At 47.4% G+C, this 17,906-nt stretch overlaps 2 protein-coding genes across 2 annotated transcripts; one reads left to right on the forward strand and one right to left on the reverse strand.

Moving 5' to 3' along the window:
• Nucleotides 1-1,322: 1,322 nt before the first annotated feature.
• On the forward strand, nt 1,323-7,666 carry LOC102420032 (gastricsin-like). The gene is given in 11 exon segments (XM_014459007.2): nt 1,323-1,378; nt 1,950-2,106; nt 2,991-3,108; nt 3,610-3,728; nt 4,411-4,610; nt 4,641-4,653; nt 5,741-5,771; nt 5,774-5,846; nt 6,214-6,361; nt 7,193-7,291; nt 7,514-7,666. Coding segments are annotated over 11 exon segments (1,167 nt in total).
• A 508-nt stretch (nt 7,667-8,174) lies between these two features.
• PIFO (primary cilia formation) lies at nt 8,175-13,369 on the reverse strand. Its single transcript, XM_006092628.3, has 6 exons — nt 13,351-13,369; nt 12,986-13,128; nt 12,287-12,382; nt 11,056-11,186; nt 10,227-10,344; nt 8,175-8,399 (listed from the first exon to the last, which is right to left on the reverse strand). The coding sequence occupies exons 1-6, from the start codon at nt 13,367-13,369 to the stop codon at nt 8,175-8,177; spliced, it is 732 nt and encodes a 243-aa protein (XP_006092690.1).
• Between the last annotated feature and the right edge of the window lie 4,537 nt (nt 13,370-17,906).

Genomic DNA, 17,906 nt, shown 5'->3' on the forward strand with positions numbered 1-17,906 from the left:
TTGAATTTTCAAAAAACGATTTTTGTAAGTTAGAAATACTGCCAATAGGTGGCAGCAGCATGCAGGGTTACATTTTTTTACGAGGACCAGAAGAAAACTTGGTCCTTGTGTGTAAATGAATGAAAAAAAATTTTCCCCATAAAATAAAATATCTTTTTTCCCCATAAAATAAAATAACTTTCCACAAAAAAGGGAAAGCAAATATAAATCTCTTTGTTGTTATTATCATTAAGATTGATAGTTTCATGCACATTGAAGCTATGAGAGCTTGCGTACACCAGGCTCAGAGAAGAAGGCTGTGGTTAGGTAGAGGTTGAGTTCAGACACACCAGAGACTTAATCCCACCTCTACCATTTATTGACTATATGATCATGGCCGGGGGGGGGGGGGGGGGGCGGCGGGGGCGGTAATTTGATTATGTGCCAGTCATTTCAGCAGGAATGCAGACATTTGCATACCAGGGCCATTTCTTAATGGTCTTTGCACTTCCAGAGCTCACTACGGAGGTGAGCATAGAGTGGGCCTTCACTACATGTTGACTAATTTGTGAACTGAGACGCTGAAAATGAGGAGCAGAGAGTCGTGGACTATGAGAATCTATGGAAAGCTATAGACGGGACTGATCAGAGGAAGAGGGAGGAGAAAGAGAAGTAGAGAGTAGACCAGTGATGGCGAACCTTCTGAGCTCGGCGTGTCAGCATTTTGAAAAACCCTAACTTAACTCTGGTGCCGTGTCACATATAGAAATTTTTTGATATTTGCAACCATAGTAAAACAAAGACTTATATTTTTGATATTTATTTTATATATTTAAATGCCATTTAACAAAGAAAAACCAACCAAAAAAATGAGTTCGCGTGTCACCTCTGACACGCGTGTCATAGGTTCGCCATCACTGGAGTAGATTGTAAATCTCAAAACAGCACATGCCCTTTGAAGCTAAAGAGCAAACTGTTCCGTTGTTCTGGCAGAAGTTGCTAGCACCCACTTCCCAGCAGGCACGGGCACCAGGATCTTTTGTCTCCAGTAAACTTTACATTTGTTATCACAGCCTAATCTTTAGACTCCATCAGCAAAGCCACTAATTGCTTTTTAAATAGGCCACAGAGTAGATAAAGTCCTTCATGCTTGCCAAAGGGAAAAACAAATAGAATTCATGGAAGTGTAGGGGAACGGGCTGTTACACAAGCAGAAAAGTCCAGGTGCCTAGAGATGAAAAGTGCAGGGAGATCAGGGTATAAGAGAGGGACCCGACCTCCCTCTGTGCGTCCCAACACTTGGGTCTGTCACTGTGTCCTGTGTGTTGGTGAAAATCAGCGCCATGAAGATCCTGGTCTTGGTCTTGGTTTACCTACACCTCTCAGAGGGTGTGGAAAGGTGTGTATTGGGATGCAGCCTCACTGTGAATTCCAGCTCCAAGGGAGCGTGACAAGCTAGAGAAGAGCAAAGGGTTGCAGGTCTCTTGGAGAGGCAGTCAGATTGTACCATGAACTGAACATCCACTGGGAGCCAAGACTTGAAATGGATGGATGGATGGATGGATGGATGGATGGATGGATGGATGGTGTGTGTGTGTGTGTGTGTGTGTGTAAAAGTGGGTTGAGTGTTTTGTTAGTTTAGAAGAATGGACAACCCTTGTCCCAAGCTTATAGCAGGCGCTGGGAAGAAACAGACAGTTATTCTCTGGAAACAAGATATAAGCACAACCCCCCCCCAAATATTATGTAGTGTGTTTCTGTTCTGGAAATCCAGGAATGACTGTAGTGGTCAGAACTTGCTAAAATCCAGGAGGATTTCTTGTATTTCACTCTTCCTGAGCAGAAAGTACTGAAGAGATTTGAAAAAGTTGCTTTGTAAAGTACTGAAGAGATTAGAAAAAGATCATTGGAGAAGTTGCTTTAACAGGGCAAGGTGAAGCTCATTCATTTTTTAACCCTATTCTCTGCAGAATCATTCTTAAAAAAGGCAAGTCTATCCGCCAGACAATGGAGGAGAAGGGCGTCCTGGAGAAGTTCCTAAAGAACCACCGGAAGGAGGACCCAGCTGCCAAGTATCATTTCAACAATGATGCTGTTGCTTACGAACCCATCACTAACTACTTGGATGTGAGTGAAGGTGGAGGGGTGTCCATCTCTTGGCTGATAACCACTTAAAAGTACTCATTTATGCCCCTCATTTGCTCTGATTTGGACTAATTACTAAACCCAAGTCTCACTATCCTACGGAAAGTATCTAAAAAAAATTATGGGTTGGTAGTATCTAATAGGGTAGTAGCTCCCTTTCCTTTCCCCCTTTCTCTTATTACCGGCCCATCGCTCCAAAGCCCCATTTATATGGTTAAGAGACTTATAGGGGTAATGTTCAACTCAATGGAGAGATCCCAGGGAAGTCCTAGCAATGAGCTGCAGGAGAAAGAAGGAAAACATGTGCCTAGCTGGTTTGGCTCAGTGGATAGAGCATCAGCCTACTGACTGACGGGTCCCAGGTTCAATTCCAGTCAAAGGCACAGGTTGCAGGCTTGATCCCTAGTAGGGGACGTGCAGGAGGCAGCCGATCAATGATTCTCTCTCATCATTGATGTTTCTATCTCTCTCTCCCTCTCCCTTCCTCTCTGAAGTCAATAAAAATATATTTTTTTTTAAAAAAAGAAGGAAAACATGTGCAAGGCCACTAGGGAAAATCGCCCCCTTTGGAAAGATACACTGGTGTCCAGAGAAAGTATTAGAATGTTCTCGAGGCTATGATGTCTGCTCAGGGCATCTTGACTTACTGGTGTCCCGTGGACTGTTCTTAGTAAGATGTTATACAGAGCATCAGAGCTGGAAGCCACTTTAGGGAATCACACATGGGGTGGGAAAATTGTGGGAGAAGCCTCTTATTCCCCTAAGGAGTGATTTGGGCAAAATGTGACGCCCAGTGGGTCAGCTTCTTCCCCACCCTTAGGACAAGGCTAAGCTTCGTAATGAGGGCAACGAACCTTTCTTTGCAGGCTTTCTATTTTGGGGAGATAAGCATTGGGACGCCACCCCAAAATTTCCTGGTCCTCTTCGACACGGGCTCTTCCAATCTGTGGGTGCCCTCCACCTATTGCCAGAGCCAGGCCTGCTGTGAGTATACCACCATGCCACCCCTGCCATGGATGAGAGCAGAGTAAGGGGCAGAGTCAGGATTGGCCCAGGTTATGATGTCAAGTACAGAGTTCTTGGTGCATATCCATGATCTCTTCCTTCTTAAATTAGGAACCTCTAGAAATCTTGCCCTCAGTCTTGCCAACAGTTTTGGAGAAAGGCAGCAGACATAGACTAAAACTTCCACTTCTTTCTACATTGTCCCTTTCCCTCCTCTCTCTCCAGTGGGCCAGAATCCCTGACATTTTTGAGGGGACCCATCCCTCAGGGAATGATGGATTGAAAGGAATTCGGGCAATGTTTGCTGCCTAAGGGGACAGACTTTTCTGGGGCTAACACGGGTTGTCTATATTGTGAAGGATCCGAGGCTGAGCCCCATCCCAGACTTGGTCTGAGGATCCCGGGCCATTGAGGATATGTTTCCTCCAAGCATCCTGAAAGCAGTGAACGATGCTAATATTTCATTCTGTCTTTCCACAGCCAATCACAACAGGTTCAACCCCAGCCTGTCCTCCACCTTCAGAAACAACGGGCAGACCTACACACTGTCCTACGGGAGTGGCAGCCTGAGTGTGGTCCTGGGATATGACACTGTGACTGTGAGTGATGTTCTCATAGCCTCTGAGGTTCTGTGCTCTGGCTCCCATTTCTAAAGCCTTAAGTGCTCAGACAAATCCACGATTACCAGTCAGGTCAAACCTTCCCAGGAGCTGAGAGTTGGAAAAGGCATCAAAGGCCATCTCATTCAACCTTCCTCCCAAGACAGGAGTTGCCTCCACAGCAGCCCTGGCTGCAGAAAGCCCGTTATGCTGTGTTGAAACTGTGTGTCTTCCTGTGACTCTGTTCCCTGCTCTTCACTCTACCCTCTGCAACCACACAGAACGTCTGCTTCCTCCTCCATACAACTTCACCTTGGTTACTTGAAGATCTGCCCTTTCACTGTTTTCTTATGTTTTTATGTCTGACACCCATAGCTTCTCTACAGATTTTGCACGTAGACTGCTCAACATAAAACCAGTCGCTGTCCATGGAAATGGAAACGAACTCCAGAAAACAACCGCCTTTGCTTCCCCAGCACCCACGCTTTTTCCTAAAACATACGTGGTTGGGTGACGCTCTTGCCCTTTCACCTCCCACACCCACACCCAGGAGCGAGCTCAGCATGAAAGAAGCCAGCTTCTCCCCCCCAGATCAGGTTCTAGATTCCAGACCCTGGGCACCTACATCCGGGAAGGATTTGTCCACGTTGAGTTGTTCAGCTGCTCTGTCTGCTTGGCCCAGGTTCAGAACATCGTCGTCAATAACCAGGAGTTCGGCCTGAGCGAGAATGAGCCCAACAACCCCTTCTACTACTCAGACTTCGATGGGATCCTGGGGATGGCTTACCCCAACATGGCGGTGGGCAGTGCCCCCACAGTCATGCAGGGGATGCTGCAGCAGGGCCAGCTCACCCTGCCCATCTTCAGCTTCTACTTCTCTCGGTAAGAGCCCTTGTCCCGGGAAGAGGTCAGCAAATGAGGCTCTGTAGGGGCTTTGGACAACTCAACATCAGACAGAGCTCAGGCTGTCGAGTTTTCCGATTCAGTGACTATAATCTGCTATGCATTTCTGAAGATTTATAGACACATTTCTGGGGGAATTTTATTTTAAACGCACTGGAAGGATTTTTAATTGTGGCCATAAACCATACGATGACTCTTTTCTTAAAAAATAAGCAGTAGTCCCTCAATATTTGTCCAGTAAACCTGGAGAATGCTGTGAGTGACCAGCGTAACTGTGGAGCTATAGAACAAGCGCCATGAGCATTGACCAGTGAAGAGAACAATAATGAGATGCTAATTATAACGGCATCTCTGGCTTTATGAAGGGTTCTTGTAGCAGTGACTTCAAATGACATCTTACAAATCCTGTTGTTGGCCTCATTTTTCCAGTGAGGAAATGGAAGCTCAAACAAGTTGTGAATGTTAAGAAAGCTCCACCCATGTGGGTGTAAAGGCGAGACTCAAACACAAACATTTTGATTTGAAAGCTTTTCCTTCTCCCTCTGGCCTTGAACTTTTGTGACATGCATCACTCCCTGCTTTTCTTTTCTACACACACGATCCTCAGGGAACCTAAAGTCCAAATGCCTTTCGACGATGACTGGCAGGTGCAGGGTAGTGAACACAACAGACCCCAATCCTCTCAGCGTTACCTGGTGACCCACCGGGCCACGACAGAAACACCCTCATCTCAGCAGCCTCGGCATCTCTGAGGACATCCGGGTGCTCTCAGAGGGGTTTCTTGCTTTGCCCCAGGCAGGGTGTCTGGGATACTTTTATAGCTTTTTTCCAGGTGCCTGATTTCCAAGTCTATTTTCTTTATGGACATAGTCTCTGTTTCCAATTCTCTGATAATTATTTCCGAGAATGATTGGGTGTCTCTCTGAGATTCCCTTGTACCTTGAGCCGGGTGATGTCTGAAGAGCACCCCTTCGTTCTGCTGTACCCCAGTGTGGGAGGGAGGGAGGGAGGGAGGGAGGGAGAGGAGAGGAGGGAGGGGAACGCCTGACCCATCTGTATTATGGAAACTCATGCACGTTACATTCCTTCTCAGCCAACCAACCTATCAGTACGGTGGAGAGCTCATCCTGGGCGGCGTGGACCAGCGCTTTATTCCGGTCAGATCGTCTGGGCCCCTGTCACCCAGGAACTGTACTGGCAGATTGCCATTCAGGAGTGAGTAGAGAAGCGGAGAGTTCCTGTGGGTGAGGGACACGCGTGGGTGTTTCTCTAGCATGACAGCATTCCCAGTTGCTGGCCTGGCACGGCTTTCTCGAGGAATCACCAAACCCTCAGGCTGAGATAGACTCTGGCATCCAGGTCCTGCCTTCCAAGAGCTTTCAGCCAGAGCTGGAGGGGTTGCCAGACCAAGCCTGAGGGCAACACTCCTGTGGCCAGAAAGGCACAGAAGCACGCCTGGCAGAGGTGTTAGTGTGGCCTGCTTCCTGGAAGAGCCAGAATGCCGCAGCTGGGCGGCTGGTGGGTGAGGGCTGATCATGTTGGTAGCAGACGCTCCTGACTCTCTGTACCCGTGTCCCCTCAGGTTTGCCATCGGTGACCAGGCCACTGGCTGGTGCTCCCAGGGCTGCCAGGCCATCGTGGATACAGGCACCTTCCTGCTGGCAGTTCCCCAGCAGTACATGGACTCCTTCCTGCAAGCGACAGGAGCCCAGCAGGCTCAGAATGGTGATGTGAGTAACCAGAAGCCACGGGAGTCTCTGTACAGCCAGGCAGGCTCAACACAGGAGCCCGAGCTCAGGCAATGAGGTCATCAGAGGGAGGAGGAAGGGCTGGGTGGGCCCCTGAGCCCCTGGCAGGACAGATCGGGTGGGAACACAGCATGAACTCTAGGCGCAAGGAAGGGTAAGGGGGTGAGTAATACTGACTCCATCCAGACTGTGAGTGGGACCAACGGCTATGGGCAGGTGCTCTTAACCCATCGCAGGTCTTAGGAACACACGTCAGCTTGGTCTGGCCATTGTCATTTGACTGCAATGTCATCAGGGCACAGTGCATTTTCCCATTCCACCTGGGTTTCTGTCTTCACTAGGAATACATCTTTGGGTTTTACTCTGAGAAGCCTCCTGTCCTCACCCTTCCTCCTCTTTGCACACATATCAGTAGTTTGCTTCTCCTTGTATGTGCGAGTCTGGGCCCAGACTAAATCCTGGCTCCCCAAGGTGTGTGTGTGTGTGTGTGTGTGTGTGTGTGTGTGTGTGTGTGTCCACACCTTTTCTCTGTAATTTGTGCTTTCTGGGCACAGAAATTGTTGTGGAATGAGCCTAACTCCTTATAGCCATATGGATACAACCCAGGTCTAAGAGCTGAGATGCCTGAAAGGAGAGGATTCCAGAAGAAAGAGGGGGGTCTGGTCAGCGTTGCACGGGAGTCAGGCCTTGCGGTCCTCGCTCTGAGAGAGCCTGTGCTGCAAGGTCAAGCACAGGGTCACCCAGGAAAAGGGGGCTCGCCCTTCGTCTGGGCTCCAGGGGGCGCTCTACAGCTTTGCCTTTTCTGTCTCCCAGTTCGTGGTCGACTGCAACTCCGTGGAGAACTTGCCCACCATCACCTTCATCATCAGCGGGTCCCAGTTCCCTCTGCCTCCCTCCGCCTATGTCCTCAACGTATGTGGTCACTCCCAGGATATGTGGTTGGATGGGCCCTACAGCTGTCCCGTGTCCCAGCTCACATCTGGGCAGCTATGGGGAGTCCCCAGGGCAGGGCTGGGGTGGACAAGAACTCAGAGACCCCAGAGGGTGCCATGGACTACAGGGTGGGGGAAGTTCGGGTGGGGGGAGGTCTCTATAGTGCAAATGGTTATATCCTGGTGTCCCCTGTCCCCTTAGGACAACGGCTACTGCAGGCTGGGGATCGAGGCCACTTACCTGCCCTCCCCCAACGGGCAGCCGCTGTGGATCCTGGGGGACGTCTTCCTCAAGGAGTACTACTCGGTCTACGACATGGCCAACAACAGGGTGGGCTTTGCCTTCGCTGCCTAGACGGCGAGAGGCAGCTGTCCGCACCCCGCACGCAGGGCTGGGGATGCCCTCGGGTGGCTGTGGGCTCACCGCACCATTTCCAACTACCCTGACCCCTTCTGTTCACTACAGTCTTACTTCCTGCAATGAATAAATCGGGGAAACTCCAAACGTCTTTGAAGTTCCTTCCAAAATGTCCTCTTTGTGTGTGTTCTGCTTTTAGTCATTTATTCTAAATGAAACTTAGCAGCAGCTATGTCCGGGGGTCTGTTCACTGAGCGATGGGAGAGAACCCGGGAGGGAGAGCAGGTCTGTGCGCAGACCGGAGGCCGGGGTGGGATCTATGGGAGGCCTCCACCCGAGGTCATGCCCCCTCCCAGCACTCTACTCCAGCGCTTTCCTCTCTCCATTCTGGAAAAGAACATGAACCAGACCAATCCCCAACTTCAGAATGTTGGAGAGAGAAAAAAGAAACCTTCGCATTCCACATAGTTGCTGTGAGGGCCGAAATACAACACCAAACTGGCCTTTATGCTCTCACGGGGTACTTAGGGCCCCTTGCCCCTCCCTGGGCCTCAGGCTGGCTGAGGAGCAGGCCACACAGTGCAGAGGGAGAGGAGCAGCTCGGTCCTCCATTGGGGAGATGCTGTGGTCTGGAGGAGCAGGTGAAGGAAGACCCAGCTTCTGAACCGTAGAACAGGCTCAAGTAGGCCATACGGCTCCGATGTCTTCTGAAGTCCTTGTCGCTGGGCAGCTGCAAGGAGAGAATGTTGTCTCAGACCAAACGCGGAGGAGAGCCCTTTGGCTCTGGTCCTCCTGGCTGTGCAAGATAGAGCTGCCCATGGCAGCCGTTGTGGCCTAGCTAGCCCCCACCCCACAGTCACCTAGCCTCAGTCATCCTCTCAATTATTTAATTAATTAATTTATTTGAGAGAGAGAGAGCGCGGAAGGGAGAGGGAGAGACAGAAAGAAACATCAATATAAGAGTGATTGAGCCCGCAACCCAGGCATGTGCCCTGATCAGGAACCGAATCGGCAACCTTTCAGTGCACGGGACGATGCCCAACCAACTGAGCCACTCCAGCCAGGGCTGATTCTCTCAACGTTTGTATGTACAGTGACTCTTTATCATCTTACTTTGGTGTCTATCATGTTGAGAATTTTTTTTTTTAGTTGGTAAATCTCTAAGAGTTAACTGGTAAACTTCTTGAAAACAAAGATCATATGTTCAATTCTTGAATGTGACCTATAGGCCCTAGCACAATTATACTAATACATCAGGGATGTAATAAGTATATGTGAAATTTATCCAAAATTCCACTAGGAAATAAAAGGCACCTTTGGAATTTATGGTAGCTAACATGTATTAAGCGTTTATTATAGGTTCTGTGTTAAATGCTTTTCTACCTTATCTCAATCTTTACAACCTTATCAGATTGATTATTATACTCATTTTAAAGATATGAAAACTGAGGCTTAGAAAAAGTAGGGGACTTGTCCAAGATCATACATCATGTAAGTACTGGAGCTAGGATTTGAACCCAGGCAGTTGTCCCCAGAATCCATGCTCTTACAGAATGCTCTACAACCCCCTGATGATCTAATACTCAAGTGACAGGATGGAAAGAGCAGGGTTTTTTCCATCATTCTCTAGATGGATCTAGATCTAGATTCATGTGTGGCCTGCAAAAATCACTTAATCTGTCTGAGTCTCAATTTCCTCCTCTATCATACACAGATTAGAGGCCTGGTGCATAACATTTGTGCACTCGGGGAGGGGGGTCCCTCAGCCCGGCCTGCACCCTCTTGCAGTCCAGGATCCCTCAGGGGATGTCTGACTGATGGCTTAGGCCCACTCTCCATGGGACTAACGTCAGTCAGACATCCTTAGTGCTGCTGTGGAGGCGGAAGAGACTACCGCCACTGCGCTTGTCAGCTATGAGCCCCGTTCAGGGCTTCTGGCTGAGTGATGCTCCCCCTGTGGGAGCACACTGACCACCAGGGGGCAGCTCCTGCATTGAGCGTCTGCCTCCTGATTGTCAGTGCGCATCACAGCGACCAGTTGTTCCACCGTTCGGTTGATTTGCATATTAGCCTTTTATTTTATAGGATAATTCTCCTGTACCTACCACAAATTGAGGATTAAATAAGATTCACTAGAACTTTTGTGCAGACATGCACATCTTTAAAAAAAATTTAATAAAATTGCCCTAGCTGGTTTGGCTCAGTGGATAGAGCATTAGCCTGTAGCTGAAGAGTCCCGGGTTCGATTCTGGTCAAGGGCACATGCCTGGATTGCAGGCTTGATCCCCAGTAGGGGGTATGCAGGAGGCAGCCAATCAATGATTCTCTCTCAGCATTGATGTTTCTCTCTCCCTTCTTCTCTGAAATCAATAAAAATATTTTTTTAAAATCTAATAAAATTGTACAACTTTCCCCCAAATTCCTATATGCATATACACACAAAATTGTGCGTATAATTTCAGGGGAACAGGACTCTCCAAAGCTCATTCACAGACTCCCCGTTAGGAGCCCCTATGGAAGAACTAGATAACATTCTACAGAAGCCCAGTGTTGTTACCTCAGCTTTTAGGGTCCTTTTCTGCAGACATGGGATCTGAGCCCAGTCTGGAGATCCAAATTTCATTGGCCAGGTGACTTTTGCGGGCGGCTTTATCTGTGGGTTGTACATGTCAGGGCTAGAAATCAAAACATGCAACATGATGTCAATGACTTAGTGACTATTTGTGAATCCCATCAGTAAGCTGTCCCTGAACTAGGTCTAACTCCTTGATAACAGGCAACAGACTGATCAGGTTTTTAATGTTGGGCAAGCACCTTCAGCTGTTCATGTCTTTCTAATTAGGTGTCACTCACTTTCCCAGAAAGACCTCTCTCCACAACCCTTGATAAAGTAGCCTCCAGTCAATGCATCACTCAGCATTATATCCTCATCCTGTTTTATCGTCCTCATAGTCCATTGCCAGGTCACCGTTCTGCTTGGTTTGCTCACGACAGTCTTGGCTTATGGCTACTGTCTTGGTATAGTTATTCATAAGGTGAACCCTTTAACTCTCGAATGTGTCACGGTCAGACTAATACAGATATGGCCACTCTCCTTCTTACTGTTGATATTTTCTTATTTGCTCCTCATCTATCTGGATTCTAGAATGTAAGCTCCAAGAAATCAGGAGCCTTGTGTGATGGGTTCAATGCAACATCTCTGGAACCCACAGAACTGCCTGGCACATTTATAAATACTTGTTAAACGAATCACTATGATTGACACTTCCATGATGCCAGAGATCTGGAAGGCAAAAGAGGTTGAATCTTAAAGATGAGTGGTTTTGTGCCTGTCCTTCCTTTCCTATCGCTTTCTGTTGAAGTTCCCCAGAAAAGAGGAGACATACCCAGGAAAACTCATGTCCTTTGAGTGTGTCATAAATCGAGGCAACATGACATTAAAGGGAGCAAAACTTTGTTTTTGTTTTCCCTCCTGAAGATTTATTGTCTGGTACGTGGCTGGGTGAGGTGTCAGATCCTGTGTTCAAGAAAAAGATCAATATGTTAGAAGATGATACACAGGTATGCATGTGAAGCCTTGTAAGTAAAACACACACACACACACACACACACCTCAGACTCATCCTCTTCTGGTTCATGTCTGGTTCATGTATCAGCTATGGTTTAACCATCTCAAGCTACAGAAATAGGCCTATGATAGGTAGAAAACCAACTACCTAAAAATGCATCCTGCTTAGGTTGTAGAAATCAACCTCTTCCTGCACGCCCCCCACTGGAGATTGAGTCTGCAAACTGCATCCTGGGCATGTGCCCTGACCAGGGATCGAACCATGACCTCATGATTCATAGGTTGATGTTCAACGACTGAGCCACGCTGGCTGGGCTTGTTTTCTTTTTAATCTTTATCGGAGAATATGTTTATTGAATTAAGAGCAAGGAAGAGGGAGAGAACCCAGGTATGTGACTGGGAATCTGACAACCTTTTGGTGCACTGGATGATGCTCCAACCAACTGAGCCACACCAGTCAGGGTGGAATTTTTTTAAAATATATTTTTATTTATTTCAGAGAAGAAGAGAGAGGGAGAGAGAGATAGAAACATCAATGATGAGAGAGAATCTTTGATCGGCTGCCTTCTGCACGCTCTCTACTGGGGACTCAGCCCTAAACCTGGGCATGTGCCCTGACTCAGAATTGATTGATGCTCAACCACTTTGCCACAACAGGCTGGGCTGTTTTTCTGACAAGATAATCCGATACATATAAACAAAGCTTCCAGTACTTTAACATCAGGTGTCTCAGTCAGCACTGAAACTCTAATTTGGTACCATTTCTCCTGATGATTGTTTCTCACTCTCCCAGACTCTCTCTCTCTCTCTCTCTCTCTCTCTCTCTCTCTCTCTCTCACACACACACACACACACACACACACATTCCCAATGCATTAGCCCAAGCTTTTCAGATAGGCTTAATGGCTTTTGCCTAAATGTCTTTATTTATTTAATTTCAGAGCATACTGTTTAGGTAACCTCCCACTCACTGCCCTGTGCTTCCCAATGCAAATACATACAACACCATGGATCACACGAAAACTGAAGTGCATGCAACCATTTCTAACCTTATTCGGCTTAAACCTCACGGCTGTTCTGGCTCCCAAAATATATCCTTTTTTACTGGTCGGGATTTTGGAGAGGTTGTGTACCCAATCATACCTCTTCGGGTAGAATATTTTTTTTAAAACAAACAAAGAAAGAAAAACACAGAGAACGTTATCGTCATGAAAACAGCATGGACTTAGAAAGAATCTTCTCTGCAGGAGTTGCTCTCTCTTGACTTCTTGACTTCTTGACTTCTGCGACTCAAGACCATAGATACAAGGACATGAGTAACAGGTAACTTTGCAGGGGAATGTGCCTGGGTAAGGCGACATTTCTTTGCCTTCCAGTGAATCCAGTCCTCTGACCACAGAGCTGGATTTGCTCTAATGCAAGTGTATCTGATCATATTATTTCATGAACTCTCCTACCAACACATCTACAATCCAGGCTTGGTCTAATGGGTGGGTAACTGGCATTGGTTCATAAGTCTTTGGAGGTGGGAATGGAGTGGGGCTTGTGTTGGATGGAGGCTGGAAGCGGGGAGGACTGGTCCTTTCATCTATGACATTGACCCTGACAGCTGGCTGCAGAAAATAAGGGCACTTTCTCATTTGGGGACCCTGAAGGTCACACATTCTGTAGTTTTTCTTCCACTGAACTTGGCTATCTTTAAATAGGTGGGGAACTGGAGACGCACCTCAGGGAAGGGGAATACTCACAGTATCTGTTGTGTAACATCCAGGCCCTCTGTGGGGTGCTCCCCTAAGAGGGAGAAACGTGTTTCCCAAAAGGTTGTGTGGATGGAAGTAAGGAAAGATCTTCTTCTCTTCTCCTGTTCCGAAGGGGTGCTGAACCACAGGTCCTGAAGGTCAAGAAAGAGGAGAAGAGCCACTTGGGGGATCTAAGGGAGTGCCTTAGAGGGGGCGGGGAGACACGGGGAGGCTGAGCAGAGGACAGGGCTTTGCAAAAACCAGACCAAAGTCCATGAAGGGGACCCAACGGCCTTTCCTCCACTTCGTCTTTCCCAGCCGCCCCCAGTCTTCCTCCCCTGTACGCTACACCCCTTCACCGCAACCCTCCTCACCCCCTCTGTTGAAGCCCATCCTGACGCTTGTTTGGGTTAGCACTTGTGTACTGCGTTGCCAAGGGAATGGACGCTAGCCTCGCGGGCCTCTGCTCTGAGCTCGCCTGCGCCTGCGCAGCAAGTGGGAGCGCCCGCCCTGGAAGCCAGCCACCTACAGGGCGGGACCGCACCTCCTCCCGGACCCAAAGCCCAGGGGAATGTGGACTCTGCAACTGGGTTGGCGGTAGATGGCTCTGCTGGACCCGTGACTATTGGGGCTGCGGGGGTGAAGGATGGGCCCAAGGGCCACTGGGAGTGTGCTGAGGAGAGAGGGGACACTGGGGCTCAGAATGCCTGGAAATTGGGGCTACTAGGACCAGGGACTAGTAGCAGCCGCTGCAGTGATGGCTTATGGAGGTGCGCTCCCAGGGCAACCCGAGCAGGGGAATTGGGGACCCTATTAGCCCCTCTTAGGCCCCCTTTTTCCTGCTCCTCAAGCCCTTTCCCCATCAGGTAGTCTCCTTGTCCCCCTAAAGCAGTGGTTCTCAACCTTCCTAATGCCGCGACCCTTTTAATACAGTTCCTCATGTTGTGGTGACCCCCAATTTCATTGTTACAAATTGAACATCATTAAAGCATAGTGATTCATCACAAAAACAATATGTAATTATACATGTGTTTTCCGATGGTCTTAGGCGACCCCTGTGAAAGGGTCCTTCGACCCCCAAAGGGGTGGCACCCACAGGTTGAGAACCGCTGCAAAAGGGAGCGAGCGCAAGGTTGTAACAGGGCTGGAAGCCTTAAGAGGAGCAACAAAATCACAGAAGTTTTAATAGTTTTTAAATCGTGGGCAGTCACTTAAATGTCCAAGTCCCCGTTTCCTCATCTCTACATTGAGAATGATAAGAATTCTTCTTGCCGAAACCCAACAGTTGGTGCTGCTCTTCCCTTTGAATATTTGCTAATGAAAAAGCTGGCTGCACAGCAGAAGACTTGAGCAGAACTTTGAACAGTCTCTGAAAGTTGGGGGGCAAAAATTAGGCTGACCCTGGAGGAAGGAGAACTGGAAAACACCTTGGGCTTGTAGTTGGGACCTTAAGGAAATAAACCCTAGGGATAAAGGTGTCCATTTATAATTCTGCTCTTTTATTTTTTTAAAAAAATATATTTTTTTATTGATTTCAGAGAGGAAGGAAGGGAGAGAGATACAAACAATGATGAGAGAGAATCATTGATCTGCTGCCTCCTGCATGCCCTCCACTAGGGACCGAGCCCGAAACCTGAGCATGTGCCCTGACTGGGAATCGAGCCGTGACCTCCTGCTTCATAGCTCAACGCTCAACCACTGAGCCACAATTCTGCTCTTTTATTTTCCTACACTGCTTCTATGAAATGGCATCTAACCTTCTCTCTTAATTCTATACTTATTCATTAGTCATTAAATGGTGCAAGAGTCCTACTACTTCATTGTCTTCTAAAGTAGTCAAATCTGTCTGGCCGATGTGGCTCAGTGGTTGAGTGTCAGACCAGGAACCAGGAGGTCACAGTTTGGTTCCAGTCAGGGCAGGTGCCTGGGTTGTGGGCTCCATCCCCAGTAGGGACATGTGCAGGAGGCAGCCAGTCAATGATTCTCTCTCATCATTGATGTTTCTATCCTATCCCTTTCTCCCTCTCCCTTCCTCTCTCTCTCTCTCAAGTCAATAAAAAACATACAAAAAACTTAGTCATATCTGAGCATTTATATGTTATTTTATTAAGAATTATTTTTTCTCCTTTACATTAAAATTATGGCATTATGTTGTTTTTGAAATTATATGTGGTAGGTAATGTTAGCCATGAATTTGATTTTAGGATAAAATAATTGCAAAATAATGTTTCAAAATGTTACAAATAATTTGTTACTCAAAGCAGGACTTGGGTCTGAATAGGATTGAGAACCCATGACCCAGATTCTGCCAGAGGACGGATGTATCCCGTTTGGAAGAGAGGAAAATAAACTTTCTCAGTCCCACCTTCCAGTCTTTCTTAAATACCAGCCACTCTCTTCCGGGGGGAGAAGAATGAACACAGGCTTTGAAGCCACTCAGAACTGGTTCCCAATAGGGCCTACTAGTCAGTCGTTTACTAGCAACGTGACCTTGTGGAAGTTACCCAATCTCCCTGAGCCTTGGTTCATCTATAAAATGGCTCTCACCATTCATGCCTCTTAAGGCTGCCATGGAATTTAGGAGACACCATGGGACAAATCTTGCACAGCAAGGCACTGACCTATAATTGGAATTTAACAAATGTCCAATGCACTTCCAATCCATCACCTCCATGCCCAGGGCTACAGCTAACTCCAAAGGTACCTTCCTACAAATGAAAAAAACCAGTGCCCTTGCATCTGGGTGGGTGCCACCCCGTGTCAAAGCTCATGGACTTGGTGAGAGGAACACTTCCCCACCCCCAACCCAGATCAGGGACCTGATGGAATCCTGTGCATCCCCCATCTCTTTCCAGTTAGACACCAACATTGAAAGAATGAGTTTTCATGACGTACTGGCGGTGTTCGAGATTTTATCATTGAAGTTCCAAAGTAATGGATGGGTGATCATCTTCTTCTTCTTTTTTTTCTTAGGCAGACTGGGTAGCGAGGTCTTGGAAGAATTCCAAGAAGAATCTCTGGACAAGACCTCCTTCTGAAAGATATTTTCTAAAGTCCATTTTTTCTTATGCATCAGCGCCATGAGTCACTGCTCTCATAAGTGGACTTCAACCAAGAAAATGAAGGCTAGAACCTAAACTGGCTGCTAAGCAATAGCCCCACCTTCGAAGCCCCCTTTCAGGTCTTTGTGACATGACTCTCTTGGAACCAGCACATTGTGGTGTAAAGGGAGCCGGGAAGGCCTCACATTGAAACGCAGCTCTGCTAATTATTAACGACATGATCTTGGGCAAGTTTTCCACCCAACATCTCAGTTTCCTCACCCGTAATACTATGGATATTGTTAGCTAGAAGCTTGTTAGCTCCTATCTCCCTTTCTGCCTTCTTTGATTTATTCATTTAACAAGTACCTTTTAAACTCTTGTAATATGTCAGGCACTGCTTTAGGCAGTGGGAAAAGAGCACTGAACAGAAATTCATGTCTTCATAGAGGTGAATTTTTCTCCAGGCCTTGCCATTCTTTGGCTAGAAATGTAATTACATTTATAACAATACCCAGTTTTACTGACTCTTGCCTTCACCTACTCATTGAGGACCCAGTCAACCTCCAAGACATGTCACGTGAGGGCTCAGAAGTCGATACACTGGCTGCAATCATAGTGAGCATTTTTCCCCCTATGTTCTGTGACAATATTCCAGCGCCCCTTTATCAATGTTGAATTGTCATCACCGCCCCCCCCATCCCTGCTATGCCCTTCTAATGGCTTCCCAGCTCACTTACACTAAAATGCAAACTTGACCACTGTCTTTAGTACCTAGAACATAAGCTGGCACATAATAATCAGTAAGGCCCTAGCCAATTTGGCTCAGTGGATAAAGTGTTGGCCTGCGGATCAAAGGGTTCCGGATTCCATTCTGGCCAAGGGCATGTACCTTCATTGCAGGCTTCTCCCAAGCCTGGGCCCTGGTTGAGTTGCATGCAGGAGGCAACCAATTGATGTGTTTCTTTCACATCAGTCCCTCTCTGCCTCTCCCTCTCTCTTCTACTATCCCTAAAAAATTAATGGAAAAATATCCTCAGGTGAGTATTACCCAATAAGAAGAAGAAGAAGAAGAAGAAGAAGAAGAAGAAGAAGAAGAAGAAGAAGAAGAAGAAGAAGAAGAAAAGGAAATATCAGTAAGTGCTGTGAGCTCATGAATGGTCATTACCCAGAAGGCTGCGAGTGTGTGCCTCATCACTACCAGAATGCTGCCTTCCACCACGAGGACATGGAGGTCTGTGCCAAAGGAGGCAGTAAAATGCAGACACTTTGGAACCAGCTGGCTTGTCTTTGGGTCTGGTTCTGCACCTTATTAGCTGTGTGGTGTTGGGCAGGCCACCTAATTCCTCTGTGCCTCAGTCTCCTGGAATTCATATTACTAGTATATTCCTCACAAGGTTGCTGGGAGAATTAAATGAGTAAATACACGAAAAACAGTTAAGACAGAGTTTGACCTATAGGAAGCATGCCAAGAAAAAACAGGAGCCATTGCATTCCTTTTTATTAGTCAAAGTTCTTTTAGTTGCAAGTAAAAGAAAGAAACTTGAGCCATCTTAAGCAGCAAAGAATTTACCATGTAGTTATAGGGGTGTTTCAGAGTCCACGGGCAGAAATGCGTCTGGGCCTCAGGAAGGAGCTAGAATCCAGTTGGAAAGCCACTGCTAAATGTCCTTTCTCCATGGTGCCTTTCCTCTGTAGTTCCCCGTTAGTGTTCCTGCTCTGTGTCCAGGGCAACTTTCCATTCTCAGTCTCTCACTACAGCTCCAGAGCTGACACATTACAGGCACAGACACTCTCAGGAACCAACAACCAGTCCTTGTTCCCTGTTGCATATTCCGAGAGGCGATCATCTGATTGGCCCTGTGGAGTCTGATGTCCACCCCAGTCAA

This window comes from Myotis lucifugus, unplaced genomic scaffold, assembly GCF_000147115.1.
Source record: "Myotis lucifugus unplaced genomic scaffold, Myoluc2.0 scaffold_101, whole genome shotgun sequence".
In the NCBI taxonomy this organism is placed as follows: domain Eukaryota; kingdom Metazoa; phylum Chordata; class Mammalia; order Chiroptera; family Vespertilionidae; genus Myotis; species Myotis lucifugus.